Here is a 25,765-nt window from a genome sequence, read left to right as displayed (position 1 = left end):
CTGTTGTACATAGTGAGCCATCAAAAAGCTTTGCTTAAAGTCTGTTATGTGACAGTCACTACACAAAGCAGAAGAGAATGCTTGATTTGGTTTTTAACCTTCTGGGAGAAGACCATGTTTCTCTCAGCATCCAGATTTTATCTGTGTGTCCTAAAAATGTAGGCTGTTGGATCACCCTGGCAAAGAGACTGCTCTGCACACACATGATTTGCCCCAGGGAGTTGTGGTAATTGTTTTTTAACTCCCTATGTGGAAAAAACCAGTTTTCTTCACCTGCTCAACTCCTTTGCCTATAAAGAAGACTGTTTTTTCAATGTTTTTCTCTGTATTTTGACAGTAGCTTCTATGAACTGGTCACTAGAGTGTATCTTGTGTGGAAGTTGGCCAGAGACTTAAGATATTTTACTCAACAACTGGCAGTAATACTCTGTGCAGAAAAGTTAGGTCTCATTTGTGTCTTACTATGCATGAGAGGCTTCAGTTCAGCTCTTGCTCAGTGACTTGAAGAGGTCCCAAATAACCACACACTTACTGCCCTACAAAAGAGAGTACATAGCGGTTTTCAGCATTCTGAGAGGATTTGGACAACAACCAGAAAACAGAGAAAAAAGGCCTGCCTTTTGCAATAAAGCAAGAATTGGAGTGTTTTTGAATAGTCTTTGTTTTTTGTTTTTTTCAGGTTTACACTATCAATTTGGAATCTCGCTATTTACTGATACAAGGAGTTCCTGCATTAGGTGTTATGAAGGAATTAGTTGAACAGTTTGCATTATATGGTGCCATTGAGGAATATCATGCTCTAGATGAATATCCAGCAGAGCAATTTACTGAAGTGTATCTTATAAAATTCAAAAAACTGCAATGTGCAAGGTATTGAACAGGGCAGTATCTGCCTCTTGCTGTCTTAATCTTTTACACCTTCTGTACTTGCAATGTGTTAAGTTTCTAGAGAATTGGAGTAAAATCCTTAGTTTTGTTGATACACTTTAATTCCCTTCAGGGTGGCCAAGAAAAAAATGGATGAACGAAGTTTCTTTGGTAGTTTGCTGCATGTATGCTATGCTCCAGAATTTGAAACAGTCCAAGAAACTAGAGAGAAGTTGCAGGATAGAAGAAAGTATATAGCAAAAGCAACAAATCAAAGAGGTTTGTGATAAAATTTCCTTTAGAATCCTGATTAAATTTCCTGTAAAATTTTAATGTTCTTCAGGGCTGGGTGGGGTTTTGCCTGAAGTGCCCATTAAAGAAAACACTTTTTACCTACCTCTTTTAAAGGTGCTATAGTGTGTTTATGCTGGCCAGATGCCAGGCACTCACCAAAGCTGCTCACTCACTGCCCTCCACAAACTAGATAGAGGGGAGAAAATTTAACGAACGGTTCATGGGTTGAGATAAGGACCAGGAGAGATCATTCATCATCAAATACCATTGAGGGCAAAACAAGCTCAACTTAAGAGACATAAAGTGAATTTATTACTAACAAAATCAGAGCAGGATAATGAGAAGTAAAATAAGCCCTTATAAATACATTCCCCCCACCCCTCCCTCCTTCCAGCTCTAGCCTGACCCCAGCAGTGCAGGGGGACAGGGAATGGGGGTTATGGTCAGTTCCTCACCCGTGGCTTCTCCCGCTGCTCTGGGAGAGGAGTCATTCCCCTGCTGCACCGTGGGGTGACACAGAGACAGTTCCATGTGAACCTCTCCAACGTGAGCTCATCTCATGAGCTACAGCTCCCTGTGACCTGCTGCAAGGTGAGTCCATCCCGTGGGGAACAGTCCTCCCCAGACTGCTGCAGCGTGGGTCACTCCTCCACGGGTGCAGTCCTTCAAGGACAGGCTGCTCCAGCCTGAGAGCAGGGCCCCTCTCTCCATGGGTCTCCCACAGGATCACAGCCTCCTCCCAGGCATCCACGTGCTCTGGTGTGGGGCTCCTCCATGGGCTGTGGGTGGATCCCTGCATCCCCCAGGCCCTCCATGGGCTGCAGGGACACAGCTGCTGCACCATGGGCTGCACCACAGCCTGCAGGGGAATCTCAGCTATGGCACCTGGAGTGCCTCCTGCCCCTCCTTCTGCACTGACCTGGGTGTCTGCAGGGCTGTTCCTCTCACGTTCTGGGTCTGCTCTGGCCATAGTTACAACTGCACAAACACTTATTTTATCTTCCTTCTTAAATCTGTTACCACTGAGGCATCACCACCATTTCTAATCAGCCCAGCCTTGGCCAGCGGCACATCCATCTTTGGAGCCACCAGGAATTGGCTCTGCCAGCACTGAGGAAGATTCTGGCAGCTTCTCACAGAAGCCACCCCTGTAGCCCCCCGCTACAAAAAAACAGGCCATTCAAACCCAATACAGAGGCATTTTAAGTATGTTTACAGGGAGACATCTCTCAGTATTTAGAGAACTATATCCTTTTCAATGTAATTTTTTTGGCTTTGATTAAGACTAAAGTAGTGAAATGCTTAAGCTTTAATTATTAAGTATTTCCTTTACTTTTTGTGTTCTTTCAAAGTGTTACCAGAAATTTAAAGCACTGGCAGGAAACTTGGAATCACACTTTCACCCTTGTTCCAGCCTCCTAGGCATACCAAAGTGAGTTTTGGAAGGAAGATGACTTATACCAGAACCTTCAAAAAAATTTCTCCAGCCCACATGTTTGCACTGAGGGAATGTTAAGAATGGACTGTGTTTACAAAGGCTCCCCTACCACAAATTTCCCAGGCAGCATTGAAGGCTGGGCAAGCTGATGAATATGAAAATTGCTGAGCATAAGCTTCTTCCCTGTGCTCAGATACTTGGATATCGTTATTCATTGCATGAGGATTGCTAAAGGGAGTAAACCCACTGATTTTTAACATCAAAACATCTGGGTTTTTTCAATGTTACAAGCCAGCAAAGGCACTAGATTGGAAAACTGGTTTGAAAGTTGAATTTGTTATATTTGAAGCTTAAAAAATATCACAGAAAGGTAGCTGGGAATCAAATATCACTGGTATTGTTTCTGCATTTATATCAAAAGTTTTGTTCTTGGGTGTTAAAACTAATAATGACATGAAATAGTGAAGATGCTTCTTTGTTGTTGTTTTAAAGATTGCTTTGTGTTAAAGAAAGTAGAAGGCCCTAAGAAGACAGCCTCAAAGAGCTCTGAGCACGACAGTCCTTGGAGTACATCGGGATCATGTGTAGCCAGTAACTGGGATCCATCCTGCTTTACAAGTTCTCCTGGGGTATCCCACAACACAACATACCCATCTGGGAATCAGAATCAGAGCCTGTTAACATCTCCACACTACGATAACAATTGTGCTGGAAGTTCTGGGTACTTTGGTCACAACACATCTTTAACTCCAAGTGTACATCCAGGAGGACATACTCCAACAGCTTCCTTAATGCAGCAAAGAATGGTTCCAGCTTACAATGGAATTGACAGGTTTATGCCTCGTACAACTCACCTGCAAGAACGTAAGAGGAAGAGAGAAGAAGGTAACAAGTTTTCCCTCATTGGAACAAGTGAGGACAATACTGAAGTTATTATTGGTCCACAACTACCAGAAATACCTAAAGTGGATATGGATGATGAGTCTTTGAATACTTCAGCTACATTAATTCGAAATAAACTGAAAGAGGTATGGGTTCTTAAAGTTCTGATAGTTCAAGCATAGGTGCTTGTTATCCATTAAAATAGTGATTCTCTGATAGCTTTATTCAGCATTTATTATCAGTTTATCTGCCACTTAAAGCTAGTGCTCTTACTATTTAACTTTTCCACAATCTAGAATATTGCAGGCCAATTCTATGGCAGACCTTTTACACTACACTTGAGAAAGTGTAAATGTCAGTGCATGATCATACATGATTTTTAGTAAAACACTTTTTTTTCCCCACACGTGAAGGCATGATAAATTTGGAGGTAGTCCTGCTGACTCCAGTGTACTACTTGTATCTAGTTTCTGAAAAGAAAATAATGGAAGTCAGAGTTCAATGTAATTTCGCTCCACCATTTCTTATGCCATTAAAAGCTGTACAGAATCAGTAATTCCATGCTGAAAAGCATGTGTTAAGCTACATAACCTTTTATGAAGGATATTAATCAATTAGCAGGTCAAACATTCCTTGATATAACATTTCATTTACACTAAGATATGAAAAAGCTCCCTTGACTAACTAGAATGATTTGAAAGTGTGTATTTTATAAATAAGCGCCCTTTATATTAAATACATTTCTTAAATACATCACAATACATGTTTCTGCTTTCCCTTTGTTTCCTGAAATACCTGAGTTTATAAAGTACATTAAACCTTGCTTGAAAACACCTCTGTTAGGAAGAAGGGAGATGACACTCTATCACTGATTATCTGAAATCAGTTTGTGTAGTTAAATACAAAGATGGTAGTGCTAAGTCTTCCAAGTTTCACCTCTCTTGTGTTTAATGCTGCCTTTGCTTTTACTTTTTTCCTCTAGTCAGCAGGAAAATTCAATACAAGTGTGATGTTAGTAATAAATCCTTCCCAATACTCAAATCTTGGAGATGTGGTCTTACTCTAAAATGAGCATAAAAAAAGTGCAGTTACAGGTTACTAAATTTTTTTTCCCCTCCAATTTAGGTAGCAGATTCTGTTTCAAGGACTGTGGAAAAGCCAGAGAGCAGCTCAGCCAAACCACTTGTAAAGCAGAGAAGAAGAATATAGATACTGCTGGCAGCATCTTCCAACAGTCCTTTTGTAAATAATATAGTTTAAAATACTTTATTTTTTTATGTAAAAAAAATAAAACTTTCTTTGTATTGTATTTGCCAGTGATTCCCTGTTAAAAATTGTATCAGTTTGTTACTTGGAATGAAGAAACCAATATACTGTATTATTGTTGCAGTGTTGTCCTGTGTACCTCATATTGTAACATATTTTATAACTTAGGGAAGAACTCTATTTAGGTAGACTTACAAAAGTAAATTAATTTATTCAATAGCTGTAACACAAAGGACTACTGAAGCTTAGGAGCAAGTTGAAATTATTACTGTTTTTACTGTATCACGAAGAATGGTGAAGACAAAGACCCCTTTTAACAGTACTCAGCAATGGAGTTACAACTTGGAGTTCTTATTTAGGAGTTTCCCGGAAAACTTTCTGTTCAAATGCGATAATGCTCTGTTTAAAAAAAGAAAAAAAAGAAGAAGTTAATTTTCAGTTAACTACAGGATTTTTATTTACTCAGAAAGGTATTGCACTGAAAGGTACTGAACTGAAATGTGTATGCAGTGAAGACTGTCTCCTGCTTTTTAGCTTAGGAAAGGTAAATCCATAGCATTAACAGTGTCATCACTGGCAGATCAGCCAGAACATTCAAAGTTACAGTTGAAGGGGAAATTATTTAACTGCTCAGCAGTAGGAGTGCGTCACCAAGGAATGATGTGGCATGAGGACAAGAAGGCCCAGCTGCAGAATGAGATAAACTAGATGGAAATAGGAATGTTAGAGACTGGAATGACAATGTCAAGGACTGAAATTTCCCTTAGTGATGAGATTAATATCTGCAGCATTCTGTTGCGACAACCCTGGAGTGGGAGTGCTCAGGGGCCACCTTTGGGTAGCAGAACCGGCACTGAGAGGATGAACCCAACAGTGGCCTAAGATGCTCCATGCTGACATTGACAGGATTGGTGCAAGTGTCTGTAAGGAATTGGCTTGTGCATTTTTTAACGCAAGGTTAATGTACCTTTATGTCTGGCAAACATGGTCCAAAGGCTTCCAAGAGAAGGCTTTCTTCTCTGACTGCTTTTTCAAAGTCCGTAAAAGAAAGCTTGCCATCATGATCATAGTCCTGCAAAAGGAAAGGAACACTTCAGGAAAGAATTATTGTATTGTAGTTTTGTTTAAAAGGTGTTTAAAGAACACAGATTCTATTTTTAGTTTGATTTGCAAATTGGAGGTCATTAGTCTCTGCTCAGAAAAGATTTGTGTGACTTGCCTTTACCTAAGGCAAAAAGGGTGGGATTGAAAAATTGAAAAGATGGGCTTGAATAAAAGGGGTTGGAACGAAGGATCTGGTTTTAAGTGAAAATTTTTGTCCACTGCCATGGAAGGGGAGAGTATGTATCTTGATTTGATTAAAATATTGACAGACAGTCCCCAGCTGATATTCTGGATTAAGCACTGTGAGACAAACTTCACAGTAAGTGCTTTCCACCTTTTTTCTTAAATTCTAACACACCTTGAGTTTAGTATTCTAATAGAATACATAAACTGGATAAAGACATTTCATGATCAGTTGATAAAACACAAATGTACTTAAAAATTAAGTGACTGCAGATACCTGTACTGTTGGAATAAATGCAGCTTACACTTTTGAGTTTTCCACTTCTGACTGGAGTTTTGCTTTGACTGGGCATGCACAAATGTGTATGCATGTATACACATGCTAGTTTATACATAAAGTTTGTAGTACATTCACATACTAAATTAATAGTTTCATATGAGAATACTGGACTGGGACTCATTAAATCTGGATTATATTTCTGGCTTTCCTCAGGAGACTTGCAGAATTCCACTGTAAATAAGACATCTTATTTTGTTACCTCATAGAAAGGTTTTAAGTATCGGTTAGTGAATGTTTGAAAGACCCTCAATATCACACAAAGTAAGTACTTGCCATTTTCTTCAGTGCTATCTCTACCAAGTCCTTAACTCCCTCATCAGGCTCTTCATCTGCTGGTTGTATGAGAAGGCTGTTTTTCAGCATTTGAAACATTTCCTCTCTTGAAATGTATCCATCACCATTCAGGTCATAAATGGCAAAGCAGTCTTTTGAAATACAAATAAATTTCAAATTGATTACAAACCATAATCACATAGCATTCAAGTTTTTACCTACAGACAGAAAATGTCAACTGTACATTGTACAGCATTATCAATTGAGCCCAATTTATCATGTATGTGCTGAAACACTCCTGACAAACACTTGTGACAAACAACACTGCATCACTACACACTAGTATCTTCTATAGTCCTTAGAGCAGGAATGTGTATTTTACTGTTTGTGGTTGTACTGACACACTGAATTACATCCTGGACACACATTCTAATGCTGTACCACCCCTGACCACTTCCCAGATGAATTTATATAATGCAGTAGGGATGGCTAATGCTGCAACCTGGGAACTACGAAAACAACATGTTGTCATTCTCCTTTCTCTATTGTGGTTTTTTTCACCCCACATGCTCTGTTTTCTTCCCTGCTGCTTAAAATTCTAGAGTTCTTGCTATGTTTTCTCCTCCATCTTTATCATTATTATGGAGGTTCTCATTACCATCTTATATTTTTTCCATTTCTGCTTCCAAGCTGAAGAACTGCTGGAGCTAATGCAACTGCTACTGTGTCCCCACTGTGCTAGTAAATGAATGTTGGCACTGGTCTTGCTTGGCTTGAGACTGTTAATTAGCCAAGACTAACGCTAGAGATTCATCTGCTTCTTTCTAATTTTGTGTCTGAATACAGAAACACGTATTCTGTAAAAAGTGTATGCTGTAGAATAAACTTCAGTTTAGATGCAAGATTTTGTAAGCAACAAAATAAGGTGGTGCCTGTGGTAACAGCAGTTTACACAGAAAAAAAAACCCACCTCTGTCTCAAAGCCATTTCAGAATTCAGTTTCATTGCATTAAACCATACAAAAGAAAACTTTTCAATTACCAAATACTTCATAAGAGTAACTACTAAATTATAACAAAATCAATGTGTTATTAATTCAATACTACCAAATATTAGCATACAGATCAATCTTACATTTCATCTTCTCTTCCAGTGTCCCCCGAAGTAACACTCCTAAGCCTTCCACCCATTCCACCACAGTGATGCTGCCAGTGTTGCTTCTATCAAAAGCACTGAACACTGGGAAGTGTATTAGACACAAATTTATATGATAGGGAAACACAAAAAAATAATGTTTTCTTAAATTCAGTAAAATTATAAATTGTATTTCTTCAGATGTTTGTCTGCTTTCACCAAGGTAAGATTACCATTCTTGACTCTAAAATTTAACAATGAAAGGGATTTAGCCCCTCAGTTTACTGATCTTCACTCCAGAATCCTGCCTGGTAAGGTTTTGTTTGATCTGTTGCCTTCCTGGCTTAAATCACTACAGGAAGTATGCGCCCATGCAGATGTAAAGCAAATAAACCACTATCCCTTAAAGTAAGGGATAATTCCACATACAGATTAAGATTTAAATTACTAAATTTTCTCTCAGAAAACCCTGGATAAAGTAATCCTAGAAAAAATATATATTAAATATACAAAATAAAATAACCTCCTGTCTGTCATGAAACAAAATATTTTTCTTTTCCCTTCCCTAAGCACCCTTCAGTCTCATGGCTTCACTATTCATATAGCCTGTAATATAGTAATTCAAATCCAAGGTTGAAATCAAAGCATCCACTAACATCTATAATGATTTGTATTTTAGAATATTAATTAGTTAATTGGCTGAAGGAACACCTCTCCATGAAGAGCCAAGCATTTTTGAGTTAGAAGACAACAGGTTTGCTTTTGCAAACTGAAATCAGACCCTTTACATGTAAGCATTAAAATAATTTTTATGAATGTGTAAGGTAATGTGATTCCAAGATACACTTGACTTGCTGCATAAAATTGCAACAAGTTTTTATTTTATGGCATGTAAGTGGTTTTCCTGCTAGAGACATGGAGAAAGTTGAACCAAGGGTGGCTCTTGGTAGCCCAGGACTGAAAGAACGGCAGACTCAAGCCTGCTCCACAAACTCCTCTAGACACCTCTATGTCAAAGATCATTCATTCAACTTTCACAATGACTGTAAACATGTACCTTGGTACAGGTATCACTATTTCCAAGGGGTTATTTGGCTCATTTCTCTCACTTCCTTGCACTATCTGCCCAGGCCCTTCAATGCTGTTCACAAAGCCTCTATTCCCGAAGTTACCCGCCGTGACGGAATGCCTTCCTGCGACTTCCCGGCCTGAGCCAGAGCTGTCACCCAGCAGCGACCGCAGCTCCCGGCGGAACCACCGGATAAAAGAGGAAGGCGATCCGCCCTCTTCTGTCATGACACTCCAGCGGCTGCGACAGAATCGGCCGCAGGGCAGCACGACTGCCTGTGGCTGGTCTGCCTCCAACCAGAGCGTGAGCTCTCCTGAACTAAGGGAAAGCTGTACCGCTTAAAGAAAAGATGCCATTTTCTCAACAGCTCCCGGGCATTACTCCTCCTTTGCCATCCTGGCCGGGACGAGACGGCGCCGTTTGGTACGGACACACTCGTCGGTCATCCCAACCCCTTCCACGGTGCTGGGAGCTGTGCGCCCGCCTCACCTCGGTCCAGCATCACTTCATCCGTCAGGCCAAAGGCGCTGTGCAGGGTGTCTCGGAACACGGTGCGGTCGAACCCGGCCCCCGCAAAGTGGCTGCTGGCCTTGGCCACCAGCGTGTCAAAGAGGTTCACCAGACATTCCACTTCGCTTTTGTTAACTGCCCGGCCCAAACACAAGCAAACGCAGGTTGTAAGTTAAGCTGGTAAAACAGGAGTCAGGCCCAGGGACACGCCAGGGCCGTGACACCCATGTCCCCCCCCGCCCCACCCGCTGTTCCCACAGGGGCGCCGGGAGAGTGCCTCTCCTGGGAAGCGAACAGGGCCACAGAGGATGAGCACGGAACAACGGGGGGCGGCCGGGCGGCAGCGGCTCCTGCAGCCCGGGGGAGACTCACAGTGCTTGGAGGATCGGGTCAGCGAGTCCACCAATAACTTCACCCGCTTCCTGCTCATGGCGGCCGGGAGCCGCCGCCGCTGCCCCGGCAACGCGTGGGGGGCGGCCGCGGCCTGGCGGGGCCGCAGGGGCGGGCCGGACGTGAACACACACAGGCGAAACAGAGAGCGAGTCTTAATGCGCCTTCAAAAAAACCGCAGTCGTAAAAAATAAAATAACTGCATTTCAAATTTCTAAAAACGTTTGTGAGGAAAAAAAGAGCTAAAAGTTAAAAAAACATACAATACGTTAAACAACATACAATAATGCTTGTTCATCTGCTGTCAGAAGGCAAAAATATATTAAAGCACTCTTACTCCAACATTGCTCGATTTCTACGTTGCCCCTCTGCTGGAACTTGGATGTAGGTGCCACCCAACACCCCCGACACTGTCTCACGACCTCGGCGTGGGCACATCGGGAAAGCTGAAGGGCTGAGACCAGCCTCCACCTTTCCTTCAGGAAAAAGGTCATGCAAGAGCGACTCAACGTATTTGCTAACTTACTGCAAACTGCAGCACTTCCCTTTCAGTCAACGAAGCCCATAAGCCCCTTAAGCGGCTACACCTTTATCCCAAGCATGACAGCAGCAGTCGAAGCCCACAGCTGAGCAGAACAGATAGTGACAGTCACACAATTAAAATGACATACCGGCTTAGGTATTTGGAAGACTGGGTCTCATTTCCATTTTTATTTCTTTCTGTGGCAGGTGGTTGTGTAAAAGTCAAATAAGGTATCACACAGGACAGTGCATTTATGCTATGGTTCATTATGGTTCTTTTACCAAAACTACAACACTACAACTTAAAGAAAAAACCAGCCCCAACAAAACTAAACACAAACCCCAAATCAAACCCCTCTGTTCACTGCATATCACTTTATTTTAACCTCATTGACAAGAGTGTCTGGAACTGGTAACATCAAGCCAAACAGTATAAAATAGTTGATGAAAATACTACTGTTGTTTAGATGCACATTGCTGCAACTCAATGGTTGTATTTTCCCAAGAACTTGAAGACTATTTCTCTGTACAATGGCAATATGGCAATACGAAATCATCTTTCTCCCACAGATTTTAGTTATGGTTTGCAGACTAAGAATCAATGTCTTAAAAGTCCAGAAATTCTTGGCAACACAACATTTGAAACATCCATATGCAATAGAGGTAAGTTCTAAGTTAGCACCTGTGCAATGGAAAAAAGGGGTGGATCAAAAATACAAACTATATTTGACTCCTTGAGATGGATGGGCATTTGTTAAAGGCTAACAGAAGGCCCAGCAATCAATATTTCAATGGAAGATGTGAAGAAGTGAGAATTTAATGTAAACTAAAATCAAATGGTTGCTCGTGTTTTCTTGTGGGCACATTTAATTTAAAAAAGCTTTTTTTCAGTTATATAAAGCAACTAAACTAAAGTAAAACAGCTTTATGACTTAGGTCAACATTCTGTAGCCCTCAAGTACAAAAATATAAATACAAACTGTTTAAACAGTATCTTTAATGAGATTCTGGCAGTAGTTTTTTTATCTAACAAGACATGTCACATAACAGATCTGCCACTGAACTTGCTTAGAGTAAAATCAGCTTCAATATGAAGCTGTTAAGGTATCAAAACCCTGCTTTTTACATGCTAAATAACTTCAGCAAGTGTGCACTTAAACACAGCAATGAACTTAACTATAACTAAATACATACATGAAAATCTGCATGTGAAATGTAACTCATAGAACTGGTTACAACAAATGATTACCTGCATTTTGTTAATTTAAAAATGGTACAAATCATGCAAAACAATTCTAAAGCTAATGCAAAGAAAGCTACCAGTGTTTGCAAGAAGTTTTCAATTAAACCAAAATTACATTAAATGAAATATGCATATTTACTAGCAAAGGTCTATCACTATTTTGTAAAAGCAGAGGTAAAATCTTCAGGTTCTGACTGTCAGTTATACTGAAAAATGTCATTGCTCTTGCTTAATGCAGAAGCACATGCTTGGAAGCTCAAAACTGCTCATTCAGAAAAGCCTGCTGACAATAGCTCTAGCTTCCCAGGAATGCAGAGATGCATGGACTAAAAGGAGCAGAGATTTGCAAGAATCAAAGGCACCCCATTCAGGTAGCCAAAATGGTAGCATTCCCTTTCTCATAAGCATGGAGACGGTAATGGGGCAAATGATACACATTTCTACAAAGGCAGCCTTTTAAATGTTATTAATTTTCCATTAGCAGACACCAGCTTGTAGTAGTTTATGCATAATATTAACCTGCAGGATAAACTTGGGATTTAATTTGTTGTGATTTACAAATAAAGACTATTACTAATGCTTCAAAATACTATTTTTACTATCTAAAAAGTTTAACTCTCATTTTCCAATATTTTACATCTCAGCTGGCCTACCATCTCATATTGTCTCAAACATCTAACACCACTTACTGGAATTTTATAAAAGTTGTACCTCATGTATTAAGCAGCAGGCAACAACAACGGTCTTTCCTAGCACAGCTGCATCTGGCTGGCTACTGAAAGATTAGGAATATTTCTAAAACACAGGAAAACTCATGCAGTTTGGTAAAGTTTGCTGTCATTTCACAGTTTAAGTTTCCTTTAGTCATTGCACTTCTGTTGATAGTCTCAGGTTGTTTTAAAATATTATTCTGAATCTGAATTTGAACCAGCAGTCTTCTTTTTCTTCTTTTTACCATGTTTCTTGTGCTTCTTTCTCTTTTTTGTTTTATCCTAAAAAAAAAAAAAGGAAGTTCTTGTATAATTACAAGTATTGTAGTATTACATTCTGCTAATGCAAAATGACACAGAAAGGATATCTTTTGAAAGATATTTCAAAAGCAGTTTCTACAGAAGCCTATTGAGAAATCACACAAAGAAATACTTTACCAAGCAATTTGCACTACTATGAGCAGTCTTCAATTTCAATTTATCTCCACCATGGTATGGCTATTTGATACCTCTCATCACTGTCACTATTACATTTCCTAATATTTTAAATTATTTTCAGAGCATTCTAGATTACTGAGAAAGTAATAAGGAAGTGCTTTGACCAGTAGTGACATATTTGGGAATAACTAGGATGCATACAGATTTTAAAGTAAGCATTTAAATTCACTGTGTAAAATTAAATAGCTCAACTGCACGTGGTTAGACTATTACTTGTACCTTGTTTAAAATAAAACAATTGTGATCTCAACTCTAAATATAAATACATTCAAATTAACCCTACTGGATTCAGCCCTGAAGGTAGTATGCTGATCACTGTAATACAGAAGCTAAGAGATGAAATCTTGTCTTTTTGCAAGCAGAATTTCAACTGAAATTCTCAAATGGGTGTGGCATTACATACGTGAAACAATCAGTATTAAAGCTTTGTTTTATACATATTCCTTATACATACAAATATTTTATGAAAAAGACCATAAGCAATCACTAGAAATGTTATGGAAAATTGTTCATGAGTCTGAAAAAACAAACAAGTTCCATGGAAAAATGTGAACTAAGTATCACTAATACTCCTATGCCTGTTTTTTTATGTAACTAATGTTGACCTTCCCTTTGCCCTACCTCAAGAGGGCAACTGATAAGGAACACTGCTGCTGACAGGGGAGACAGATACAAACACATCCCAAGTGGGCATTTAGGATCCCAAACCCACTATAATCCTAACTGAGGAACCTCAGGTACATGTAGTAAATCTGCATTCTATATAAATCACTGCTGAACCTTCCTCTCACTTTTACCAACAGATACAAATAAAAAATATAAGAAAAGTAACAGGTAGCTGGCAGCTTTTTATTTGGTTGGGAGAAGAGTTGTAATGGCATTGATGTTGCAGCAATTATGTCCCAAAGCCCTTTCCATGGCAGCAGAGAAGGCTTACCAATGAATTACACACAATGCTAATAAAGGAACAGGCCTGAAGTCTGTGTGGCAAACTGCTCCCCTACTTGATACCACACAGATAGGTAAAAGAGTGAAAAATTCTTCTTTACATAGTATTTATATCCTAAAACTACAGTAAAAGGGATACTTGCTGTTTTCTCTTTTTCCTCATTGCTTTTCTTCTTTTTCGCTTGCACCTAAAGAAAATTAAACCAAATGTAGTATCCATAAGAAGTTGATTCTCAAGAAAATTAATTCAAAATTACTTGTAGGTGATAGAAGTTAAATAATCCATAAAAATTTATTTTAAAAGGAAAAATAAAAACAACTTCTAGTGCACTGCACTCTTCAATTTCACCTGTACAGTGCAGAAGAGTTTTAACAATGCATTAAATCTAAGCTAGTTCATTCACTCGCTGGTGAATGAGTAAGCTACAAGCACTGTAACATCTGAAACTGAGGATTCACACTGACCTCCTCTGTCTGATCCGATTCAGATACAGATTCTGATGATAAAGGTCCATCACGATCTGCTTTCTTCCTTTTCCTGTGGTGATTTTTACCTTCCTACACAAAACAATAATTTGTGAGTAAAGTCAGAGCTTTCACTCACTTTCATTTTATAAAACTTCTACTTAAAATTTAAGATTGAAATATCACTTAAGTTGTGAAATATGTTAAAATATTATTGACATTCAACTAACTGCGTCATCATCATCAAAGTACCCTACCAAACTGTTAAAATCAACCTTTAGTGAAAATAATAATTTTCTGTATATTCCTTTTTCTTATTACCAAGATACAGCCATTGTCTAAAAGTGAGAGGAATAACAACAGTCTCTTATTTTAGATAACAACACATGGAGGAGTTAGCATTTGAAAATAGAACATTTCACCACTTTTAAGTAAATAGTAACTGAAGATGTCTTTATACATACAAACACTATAGCTTCAGACTCTTGTTTTGTTCATGAAAGAAAAAGCTCCCTCTGTATTCATGTTGAACCAGGACAAGCTGTCCCTGCCAGCTGTACTTTCAACACATCATATTTTATTCCTGTGCATTTAAAAGAGTTTTTTTTTAATTTCTGATGCTGTGTGAGATTGTTCTGATGAGCTACTTTTCTGCTCCCTGCACTTGCTTTGCTCTGGACAAGGCAATGTGCTCCTAAAGACTGAAGGTACTTTCACTCATTCAGTTTCTAAGACCAGAAACTTCCCACAACACCTCATGACAAGTACACAGGATGCAGCCCATCTGACACATGGGGGATCTGCAGGTAGGAGAAGACCTCTAGTCCCCAAGTGCCCTTTGCTTTCAAAAGATGTGTGGAAGTAGTGCTACAATAAGGGAGCATGGCAGATACTTGATCTTCAAAGAGAAGCCATTCAAAAGGATGAGATGAGAAATGGACACTGTAAAATAGAAGCAGGAGCAAGCGGGGCAGGGGGCGTAATCAGTACATTTGCCTTATGAAATGGAGAATTTGTACATCAAAGTCAATACTACTGACCAGAGGAGACAAGATAAGAAAGAAAATTAACTGCAGAGAAAGACTAGGGTGGACTCTGAAAGCATTTTTAGTTCATCCACAGTGTATGAATAACAAAAATTGAAATCAATTAGATTGTTTACATTAAAGATAATGGATGGTGTGGGTGGTGGGAAGGAGAGAGGATTTTCATGCTTAGAGAAATGACAGAATAAGGTCATTTTTCTTAAGCTAATACATTTTTCTCTGCAATTCTTCACAGCTGTCATAAGTATAGTATCTGTAATTATGACTGCATTTAAATAAAGAGATCCTCTACTTAAGTTTTCTTAATTTATAGCAACAAGTCAATAACCTACCCAGGTATGCCACTGAAAATACCATCACACACATTTTTAGCTCAACGTGACAGCTAAAAATGTCAAAACACTAAAGATGCAGCTGATGTACTATAGCAGATTAGATACAGTTTTCATTTACCTTTGGAACAAGAACAGATCCAGTGGTTTTCACTAACAATAATTACTAAACAGGAGCTGAATCCAACCAAATGTCTAGTTCAAACTGGGTGCACTGAATACCTTCTGACTGTGTGGGTTTGGACAGATGTAAAGTAAGGCATTCAATATTAAAAAAAGATATATCCATTATGTATGCAAAATGTAGTTCTGATCAAAGGATTTCAAGAATAAAAATACCTTCTCTTTTTCACAGTCCTCCTTTGACCTCTTCTTTTTGGTGCTATCCTAAACAGAAAGGAAAACAAATCACAACAAAATCATTTAAGGAAAAAGGGAGAAATCTCCAAAGCAGTCTGACCAATAGTCTTTTTATGTCTGTTGATGGTAATTCTTCAAGATTGTCCTTTCTACTGTGCAGTTGACAAGAATTACATAAAAAGCTGTAATTTTGATGCAGCTGCTAATCTCCTGATCCAGCATCATGATAAGGTCTGTATGGAATGAGGTAAGAGCATCCTTGCTGGACAATCAGAGTGCCTCTGGGAAGGATATGAGCTGTCACTGCTGTAACCATATGTAACACGTAACAGTTGGGAATATTTTTGCTTTATCCATGTCCATCTCTGCTGATCAGACTAAGTTAAACATTAATTAATTTTCCCTCATGTATCTTCATGAGTTTTCTGAAGTAAGGGTATCTCTGGGTCCCTTCATATATGAAAAGTTTTTAACCTCCCATTAGCATAAATTCATAGGTGTCTGCAAACAGTCATTCATTACAATTTATATCCCACTGAATTAGGTATTCCAATGAAAACTGGTGATAAAGTCTACACAGAGAATCTTAAAAACTCACTGTATTATTAATATTTTAGCAAGAAGTACAGTAACTATACACTGTAAGACAGAAAAATGCTAATGTAACAGAACAAGCTGCCTCATGCATCTTCACTTTTTTGTTCATTCAGTAAAGCCCACTTACCTACATTGCTACACTTCAGAAGAGGAAAAAGACAACTTCAATTTAATATGTATTTGAGAAAGGCTCAGTTGTCCAACAGGAAACTACTCAGTTATTTAGAAAGACAATGTTCTGGCCACTGCTATACTGCATTTTCAGATATGGTGTTCAATTAAATTGTATATTCAAAAGGCATTTTAAGTGTTAATGTAGTATCAAAATTAAACATTTGAGCGGCACAAAAGCTGCATATGTCCGGATTCAAAAAAAAGACTACAAATTGCTGGAATAAAGCATGTTCATCTTCCAAAGATCCAAGGCTTTTGATCTTTACACATGTGGCCAGTGGAGGCAGATTCCACACTGCATGTGGAAGATGCAAGTGGTGCTCAGGCCCTATGAGAATACACGGCATTAAATGTGGAAGATGAAAACCTGTATTAATATATGTTAAAGTCAGAAATCTTTATGGTTTTTTAACACCACCCAAGAAATCTTGCCAGGAACAACACATCTGCGTATTTACCTTGCTGTCTGACTCAGATTCTGAAGTTGTGCTTGCTGAAGATTTCCGTGAGGAGCGATACTTCTTTTTCCTTCTTTTCTTCCCTTGTTTTTTATCCTATCCACAAATATTGTAGAAAAAGAAGAAAAACACAAACTTGAATTTATTCTCACTAGAATTAAAGATTTGCATTAAATGTAAAGAAAAGGAAACATCAAATTCCTACATGTTATAATGTTCTCCTGAAGAATAAAGTACACTACACTTGAATATTTTAGTGGAGGACCTTCATAACTCTTCTGCATTGAAAAAATGCAAACTGGTGAAAAATCCAAGCTCTCTAGATTCTGTTTATTATTTAGATGTGCGCTGTAGAACCTGATTATCTGTAACAAAGATATTTGCTAGAAAGTAAACATGGTATTTTTGCATTTTCATGATTAGATAGGGGATTCTATCAGAAGAAGCAATTCAGTGTTAAAATGGATCTAGTTTACAAGCCAGGATGCCAAAATCTGTAGTGTTCATATAAAAACTTTTGACTAGATATATATGTCTAAAATTCACGACTTTATTATATATACCAAATGCATAAAAACTAAATGGTTTTATCCAAACCAGCCCCTCAAAATATTCTAAAACATACTATCAAAATCTGTGTTAAATAAACCTCATGAATAAAATATGATAGATACCAGTAAGTTAGCTCTTACCTCATCTTCTGAATCAGATGAACTGCTGGAAGAATCAGAGCTTGATGAAGAAGAGGAAGATGAAGACAACTTGACCAAACACAACAAAAAGTGAAGCTTGTGAGATGCAGCATTTTGTCTGGCAAATATTCAAAAACCTACCCAAACACTCTCTTTAAAATGTCTTAATTTTCAAAGCATAACCACTACAATTTTACTTCTAAGAAGCTGGTCTTACATAGATTTTTCTTAAATAAACCTCTAAACCACTTCTAACATTTTTCTTTTAATAATATCTACTTAATGCTCTTTTCCTCCCTTCCATTTTCCTTGTACCGAATGTATGCAAACCCTTTCTAAATAAAAGTAAGTTAATTTAACACCTAAAATCAAAATTAGAGCTATACTTTCTCTTTCCAAGAGAACTTAAATGACAAACAGCCACAACCCCAAAGCAAAAAAGCTCAGAAAACTGAAAATTTTGCTCACCCTATTAGATTTCTTCTTTTCCTTTTTCTTTTTCTTAAAAATAGAACAAAACAAATGTTAGTTTAGCATCATCTTTTTTTGGCATGCACTTAGGTTTACAAACTTTGATGCTAGCTTTTAAAATGTATTCACGAAATTCTGTGTTGGCAACACAGATGATAAATCCAGTTCCAAACACAGAATGTATACAACTGAAAACAACTTACCTCCTTCTTTTTGGAAGAACTCTCATTTCCACCCAGTAATTTCTCCCTGTGTTTTTCCAGTTCTTTCCTCCAATTCTGAAAACAAAACCAAACGGAAACAGTAACAGGAAGGTCATTTCTGAACAGTTCTTTTTAAGCTCTCCTCTACCAGACATTATAATTTTAATAAAACCCACAGAAAATAAACAATATATGATGTTATCCAAAGCTGTAATACACTTGATTTTACAGAAGATTATTATTCAGCAAAATACAGTGTTAGTTCACACTTAAATGTTCAAGTTATTTGGCTTTAAGAGATTGCCATTTATCTTGAAGGTCACCAATTACGGTATTTTTGTTTTTATATCACAGTGTTCTTGCTAGAGCACTTTAGAAAACCAGGGTACCCTATGGATGCTAGCTTTGGAGCAGGCTGCAGAGAGCTGCAGAAACTGTAGGCCCCATGGCCTCTCAGTCCTGCCTGAGAAGCTAGCCTGGGAAATTTAAAGGAGAATTTCAAAACAATCCTCAGAGACAGAAAACAACTTCCAGGTGCTGTTTGTCTGTCCTCTTGTTTTCCTTGCAGGAGAAAGTCAGGGGGGTGTTGTGCCCCACTGACCAATGATGGTGATGTAGCACTTTACTAACCAATAAGAGTTTCCTTTCTGTACTTTTCCACGTATCTGTCTATAAGACAAAGCTAGAGCAATAAACTAGAGAGATTCTCCTGTTGTGACTCCCTTGAGAGTCCGTGTCGTTCTTTATCGCCGTTCCCAATCAGAACGACAGTAGCATACCAGAAAAATGGTGATTTTTGTCTCAGTTCTAAAAATCACCTGAAACAAAACTTCGAGACAACTTCTCCTGGCCCCTCTTCAACGTATGGGTGTCTCTAGTGTGTATTTTGGGCCTTGTTGGTGTCAGCAGTAATTATACCAAATTAATACAGGCATCTTCATAGAAATGCTCTTATTCTGTTATAGCCCAAGTACACAAAATGAATGAATAATAACCTCCTCTCATTCTTCCTTTTCAATTCCCCACCTGGTTTCTAGATTTACCTAAAGTGTCCTCTTAGTGAGCTGTGAAACATCCAGCCTGCCCCCATGAAACTCAAAGGCTGCTAGGTTCAATCTGCACTGTCAGACACATCATGTGCTCCCTTCTTTATTATTCTGATCCTCACAATGAAGCTGTATTGGTACTGAACTGGCAAAACAACGGTGATCCACATGTTGTTTGCTGAGGGGACAGAAAGACCAGTAATCAAGTAACCTGTGCAATACAGGATGATACACAGATCCCCACATCAGCACACTGTAAATTAGCTGAACAGAGCTGCTGAGGGACATGGCAGATTAGACAGGATGCACTGTGTAATGTGCTCCCATGGACCAAAGCAGCATCTGTGGCTGTGTACTTTGATATACGAGGCACCCAGAGCTACCTGAGGGGTCTCTCACAACAGCCTGTGCTTCATTATTTTAAAGACTGTGCTAGTGTTATGTTTTAAACAGAAATGTCTGACAACTGTCAGTAAAATACAGGAGACAGCACCTCATTCAGAGCCTTGTGATCTTTTCAGGCATTCAGAGATTTGTTCTTAGGAGCTTTAGGAATAATTCATAGTCATTTCATGATTCCCTGCATCCTTTCCTACCGTGCTAACCTGAAAGGTTGGTAGCTTCTATGCATGCCAATTTCACTTATTTCATATTAAGCAAAAATAAAGTCAGGAAAGAGTATGATAGAATACTAAGCCAAAGTCACCAAGCTAAAACTCAGAGTGCAGAACAACTGATGCTCTCAGAACAGCACCCCATGGCCCTCCACATCCTGGTACAACTTCTTAGGCAAAAAGGTACAGCAAGAGTATTATGGGTACTATGCCCTTCCAGTAACAGAGGAGGAGCATAATCTGCTTCAACCAGAAATGACCATACAATGATGAAGATTACTGAAGCTTATCTCAAGATACTGGGACCCAAGAAGGAACAGAAACAGTTGAATTCATTGTATACCGATTTTTCCCTTACGCACAACAGGAGTTACACATGAAACTCTCTAATACTGTGCTGATCTTCAGTAGGTACAGAACACAAACATCAGAATAGCTGCATTTATATCAGGAAACCAGCATGTGTTGTAACCAGCTTAGGGTGAGAGAAAACAAGTGCTTCATAGTCCTATCTGACTGAAAGTCATGCTTTGTGCCTTCTTCCATAATATTACATGTATATTCCTTGCTAAAGACATCTATTTCCAGAAACACACTTTTTTTTCACTGTACTTAGATTCTGTGACCTTAAACAAGTGAATATTAGCACAACTTTGGTTTATCATACCTGAAAATGCACTTTAATTTACTGATATAAGCACATGCGTTTGTATAAATATATTTACATTTATGACAAGGTCAAGTTTTATTCACCAGCAATTTAAAAAATGTTTTATATAGTTTTTTCTCTGAACTGAAAGTAGCTCTTCACTGGTGAAGTTGTAAATTCAATTTCCAACATTGAAACATTCCAACTGTTAAAACAGTAACTCATTAAAAGCTCCAGTGAAGTGAAATATTATGGCTAATTGATACTGTAAATGATAACAGAAGTAGCATGTTAGATAAAAAGAATCATGTATTAACTAATACATGCTAATAACATTACCAACCTCATTCATCTTTTCTTCAAATTCAGCCAAAGCCCTGGATCCTTTCTTTTTCTTTTCTAGTTGCTCTTTCACTTCTTCCCTGTATGAAAAGGATGATAGATCACAATTTTTCCAATTAAAAATACATTCTTCAATTTCTAACTTTTCTGTGGAGTTTTTCTGAAGTTTAGCCTTGGTTGAACTTCCAAGAGAAGGAGAATGAAAGCATCTTAGATGTTACACATATGGTAACCTAACCCTAATAACTTAAGTACGGTCATTAAATCCCTCCAAAAGATCTAAAGCTAACTTCACAATTAGGTGAATTGTTCTCTAATGTCTCATGAGGGCAGGCAGAGGGATTGAACATAAAGGAAGTTGTTGATAATATCTCAAAATGATGGTTTTGGTGGGTAGGGTAAACTGGGTTCTAAGAATATACCAGCAAAATGGCTCTTTTAGAGATTAATTTGTTTACAAATTAAATATATCTACAGGGTCTAGGTATTACAATTTGAGAAAGAGAGAAAATTACATTTTCCTTTTCTGAGAAACTGTTGCCAAAAAAATATAGACAAACGTAAAATACACATTTCAAAATTATATCCTATTGTTTTTAAAAGACGAGATTGAATACATGTTTAAAATAGAACACCTTGGCCAGAGACAAGAAATCTTTCAAAATCTATTACTGGATATTCCGGGGAGGAAGTAGGCACCAGTGACATTTTAGTAAGAGGGAACAAATCTTTTACTTAAAAGGTTAAAAGGGTAGACAGGCAGTGCCACTTACCATGTTGGTCTTGGCCTGTTCAAGTAGTCTTGTATTGTTGGTCCTGAATTTGGGGCAGGACCTCGTGCCCTGGCCATAGCTATGGGATTCATATAAGCCTTGAATATGAAACAACAAGAAGAAATACCAAATTCATCAGTTACACTATGATACCAAAATATCTTGTTTTTTATTCACAGAAACTTTTTATCACTCCCTGAAAAATAATTCTGACTTGTTTCTAAGAATATAAAATATTTAGCTAAACTGAGTTGATTCAGTATGGCAGAAAGACTCAGGTAAGTGCTTTCAGCTGGAGTTATACTGTGGCAGAAGGAACTGATCCACAAAAAGACCATGTTCCTTACAATTCCCTTCCTTCAGCAATGATTTTGCAAACTAAGAACAGTATCATGATTTCTGAAATAAGTCTTCCTTGGGATATAGAAAATGTAATTAAATTTCAGCTCTCACTCTCTAGGACAACTGATCCTATGCCTCTAAAATTCTGTTCAAAGTTGTTGACAGGAGTCACTAAATTCTGCATGAAATTTCTTGCCCCAAAACAAGCGAGCAGTGGTACTTTGCTACAATTATACATGTATCAAAATTCTGTGACTTAGGGATATATCAAGGAGGAAAAAACCCACAAAACCAAACATAATCCAACTGTTATGAGGTATTCCATCTTTCAAACCTATGCATCCTCTTTGTGTTATGAAAAATTAAATTAAAATGTAGAATTCATAATCCACCTCACCAGTTAATGGAAAAACTCTTCCATAATTTTTATGTCAACAATATTTTGTTCATGTGAAAAGGAGGTACATATATCCCCTTATTTCATTCATTTTTATCATTATGTCATCCAAACACTTTTTTTCTGCAGAACATAACATGCACTGTTCTTACTGTTGAGCTTGGAGATGAGGAGAAAGATCAAATAGCCAAAAAAAGGACTTGCTTTGGTTGCCCAACCTGAGACAATTTTTTAAATAGTACATTTTGTAGATCCAAAGCAGTGATTTGACCATCTGTGTAGCTCTCACATGTCCAACACTGTTTTTTATCAGGCATTCAAAAACCACCATGCACAGTAAGTGAGCATTTGTGAAAACTGTCAGAAGCAGCAGCTGCTGCCTCCCCTCCTGTTGCTCCCACTGCAGAACCAGTGACCACAGCAATGCTGAGTTTCTGGACCGGACTGCAAGCAGGCTGGTGGCCTTCAGCTCTTGGGGATACATTTGGTCCTGGGAAAGGCTCTTCAGGCTCTGCCTGGAATGAGGCATCTGCCTGGAAGGAAGCACTACCCACACAAATTTGGCTGAGATTCACCAGCTGGACCACTCTGAAGCAATCCAAGGACTCCTTGAAGTGGAGCATTTTTTGACTCAAGTTGACTTTGCAGCTCTAAGGGGACATTTTCTGCCATTTCTTGGGGCTTTGCTTTGTTGCTTTAATTCACACAAAAAGTCTAATTAACATGGGCAAATAAACACGGAGGTGTGCCAATTGAAACAAGTAGCAGATGGATGTATGCACTCAAGTAGTTACAACACTTAAAAAGGCATTCACATGACAAATCTAAAAATGAAGAAAACTTCTGTAATTGAGTTCAGCTTCGAGTGGAAAAGGAGCTCCTTTAGGAATGCAGGACAGCACTATTTTAACACAGTTTTCACTAAAGAAAGGTAATTTCAATGTATTAAATCCACTAGAAACTTGGTTCATTCCAGTGAGCACACTGACTTTTGGTTGCCATTCAAAAATTTGTATCTGAAAGCTCTTCTTACGCAATTATTTTTTAAAAAATGAAATCTCATGCTGCTCTTAAATAAAAATCAGCTAGTTTCCTACCTGAGCTAACAAGTAATGAACACCTTACCACTTCCCAACAAAACTCTCTACCTGAAGAAGAGGCTACAGCTGTCAAATGCTGATTTTCTACTTGCTCAAACTGCCCCTGGATAACTGGCTAGTAAGCTTCCTCCCTTCAGTGATTTGTTTAACTTTACCACAGCAAGTACTTGATGACTGTGTATGGCTCTATATTCCAGATTTATGTCTTAAGACATGTTCTTATAATTTCAACCAGGTTTATTTATGAAGAATTACTTCACCAATAAACATTTCTGAAAAGTATTTACACTACTTTGCCAAACTGCATGTTACTAGCCAGAAGGAGCATGGAAATGCCCTCTCAATAAAAAAAGTGATTGTCTGCACATTCATTTTCTTCTATCAGCAGTTTCCTCATGCAGGTATTAACCAAGGTATTTGCTGCATAGCTTCCTTGCTCATGACAAGTGTAAGACATCTTCTGTCAGGCAGGTTTCTCTGGGCAAGCAGTACTATTACTGCCTTGCAAGTGTCCTGTAGATGTGCACAAAGCATGCTTATTTTCCATCTCCAAAAAGTAAAAAACTATGCTGTATTTAAGAAGGGACATGGCAGAGAGTAACAGGAGAAATCTCTATGATCATACATGAGGAGCAAAGGGTCCTACATTATAACTTGTCTGTAGGATGCATTATACCATGATGGCATAATTAACCTTTTATAGGAAGATAAAGATTTGCTGGCATTGGTAGGTTTATCCCAGCTGTCCCATTAAAAAAAATAAAGAGTAAATAAATACAGACCTGAAAACCTTACAGGACATTTGAATCACAGATCCAGTCTTGAAGCCTAATACATTGTCAACTCTTTCTTAATAGACTGCATTTTTTGATAGATCAGCAAAGCAATCAGAGGGACTCTGCCACCAATCTATACAATATCTGAGTCCTTCATGTCTACTACCATACTAATACACCAAGGTTTGCCAAGATGTGAACAGATCCAAGTACAAATTCATGGCACATACAAGAAATGGAGAAAGGGAAAAAAGTATTATGATTTGTGTTTAGTCATAAAATTCAGCAGCAAACTTACACTGTTTAAGTGATTACGAATAGAAGGTAAAAGGCTAACTGGTACAAAAACATTAAAAGAAAAATAGGAGGAAGGATGAATGTGTTTCAGTTATGTATGAACTCAGGCTCTGCAGTCAGGTGTGTAGAAGCGCATTTTTTGCCTTCTGAGCGCTGGCTCCCGAGGCAGCAGAGTGCGGTGTAAAGCTCAATTTCAGATCTCGGGTACGGATGAACACCAAGTTTAAGGAAATGCGGCTTAGCTAGGATCAGAGCTACTTCAGCGACTGCTGCAACTCCCATTGGGAACATTTTATTTTTGTACGGACCAGGCCAGCATCTTAATCTCCTTCCCTCGACAGATCACAAAGCAGCCGTCAGTCACGATGCTGCCGGATTTGACAAGGCAATCAGAGGTTCTGCCAGGGAGCCTCGAGCACGTGCCGAGGGAGAGACAACCCACCCACACGGGACTCCCGCAGAACCCGGGGCGCCTCGGCCCGGGCGGGGCAAAGCGCAGGGCACGGCCCGCCTTTGTCGCCCGCCGGCGGGGCCCCAAGCGCAGCCGGACCCCAGTCCCGGCACCGCGCACCCAGCCGGCCCTCGGCAGCCTCCGGCCCGCCCCGCCGGCACCGAGCCGCTCTTGTCCCTCCGGCGGCCCCTTCTGCCCCTCCCGGCGGTCGGGGCGCGGCGGCGGCCGGACGGGCCCGCCCGGGCCGAGGCAGCGCCCTGCTCCCCACGGCCTCTGCGCCGGGGCCCGCCCGGAGGTGCCGCGGCTGCGGCGGAGCCCAGCCGGGCTGCCCGCGTTACTCACCACACGGTTATCCCGCTTCCCCATGGTGCCGCCGTGACCCCGCGCCGCCGCCCGCCGCCGCCTCGGCCCAGCCCAGGGCCCTTCCCCGCGCCCGGGAAGCCGCGGCCCCTCTCGGCCCCGAGCGGCCGCGGAGCTGCGGGAGCGGCGGGAGCGGTGATGGCGGCGGC

At 39.3% G+C, this 25,765-nt stretch overlaps 3 protein-coding genes and 1 long non-coding RNA gene across 8 annotated transcripts in view; 2 read left to right on the top strand and 2 right to left on the bottom strand.

The window, feature by feature from the left end:
* Positions 1 to 6,355, top strand: part of RBM48 (RNA binding motif protein 48) — a 7,726-nt gene extending 1,371 nt beyond the window's left edge. For all 3 annotated transcript variants that reach the window (XM_023920572.2, XM_086857780.1, XM_086857781.1), the window contains 4 exons: positions 680 to 870; positions 1,001 to 1,146; positions 3,092 to 3,627; positions 4,607 to 6,355. In XM_023920572.2, the coding sequence (XP_023776340.2) occupies positions 680 to 870; positions 1,001 to 1,146; positions 3,092 to 3,627; positions 4,607 to 4,690 (957 nt within the window). In that variant the 3' untranslated portion in view covers positions 4,691 to 6,355. The remainder of the gene's footprint in view (positions 1 to 679; positions 871 to 1,000; positions 1,147 to 3,091; positions 3,628 to 4,606) is intronic.
* Positions 1,451 to 10,279, bottom strand: CLXN (calaxin). Of its 2 annotated transcripts, XR_015278104.1 has the most exons (8): positions 10,088 to 10,279; positions 9,733 to 9,914; positions 9,340 to 9,495; positions 7,782 to 7,886; positions 6,648 to 6,799; positions 5,715 to 5,819; positions 5,017 to 5,146; positions 1,451 to 3,453 (listed from the first exon to the last, which is right to left on the bottom strand). XR_015278104.1 is itself a non-coding variant. In XM_086857817.1 (7 exons), exons 1-7 carry the CDS (start codon positions 10,186 to 10,188, stop codon positions 5,099 to 5,101), a joined length of 849 nt encoding a protein of 282 aa, XP_086713943.1. In that variant the 5' UTR covers positions 10,189 to 10,279; the 3' UTR covers positions 5,004 to 5,098. The 2 variants fall into 2 exon arrangements, 1 of the variants encoding a protein (XP_086713943.1); XM_086857817.1 differs by lacking the exon at positions 1,451 to 3,453 and having other exon boundaries at positions 5,004 to 5,146.
* LOC147655899 (uncharacterized) lies at positions 9,434 to 10,657 on the top strand. The gene is made up of 2 exons (XR_015278111.1): positions 9,434 to 9,524; positions 9,621 to 10,657. It is a non-coding gene; the product is annotated as an uncharacterized LOC147655899 (long non-coding RNA).
* On the bottom strand, positions 10,431 to 25,765 carry FAM133B (family with sequence similarity 133 member B). 2 transcript variants are annotated; one of them, XM_086857761.1, is made up of 11 exons: positions 25,599 to 25,763; positions 21,894 to 21,991; positions 21,122 to 21,200; positions 18,470 to 18,544; positions 18,264 to 18,296; positions 17,796 to 17,864; positions 17,104 to 17,199; positions 15,854 to 15,901; positions 14,137 to 14,229; positions 13,815 to 13,859; positions 10,431 to 12,507 (listed from the first exon to the last, which is right to left on the bottom strand). In XM_086857761.1, exons 1-11 carry the CDS (start codon positions 25,620 to 25,622, stop codon positions 12,421 to 12,423), a joined length of 747 nt encoding a protein of 248 aa, XP_086713887.1. In that variant the 5' UTR covers positions 25,623 to 25,763; the 3' UTR covers positions 10,431 to 12,420. The 2 variants fall into 2 exon arrangements, with proteins under 2 accessions (XP_086713887.1, XP_086713893.1); XM_086857767.1 differs by lacking the exons at positions 13,815 to 13,859; positions 14,137 to 14,229 and having other exon boundaries at positions 25,599 to 25,765.

Source organism: Cyanistes caeruleus, chromosome 1, assembly GCF_971803275.1.
Source record: "Cyanistes caeruleus chromosome 1, bCyaCae1.hap1.1, whole genome shotgun sequence".
NCBI classification, from domain to species: domain Eukaryota; kingdom Metazoa; phylum Chordata; class Aves; order Passeriformes; family Paridae; genus Cyanistes; species Cyanistes caeruleus.
The sequence above is the reverse complement of the archived record's forward strand: the minus strand, read 5'-3'. Positions and strand labels throughout refer to the sequence as shown.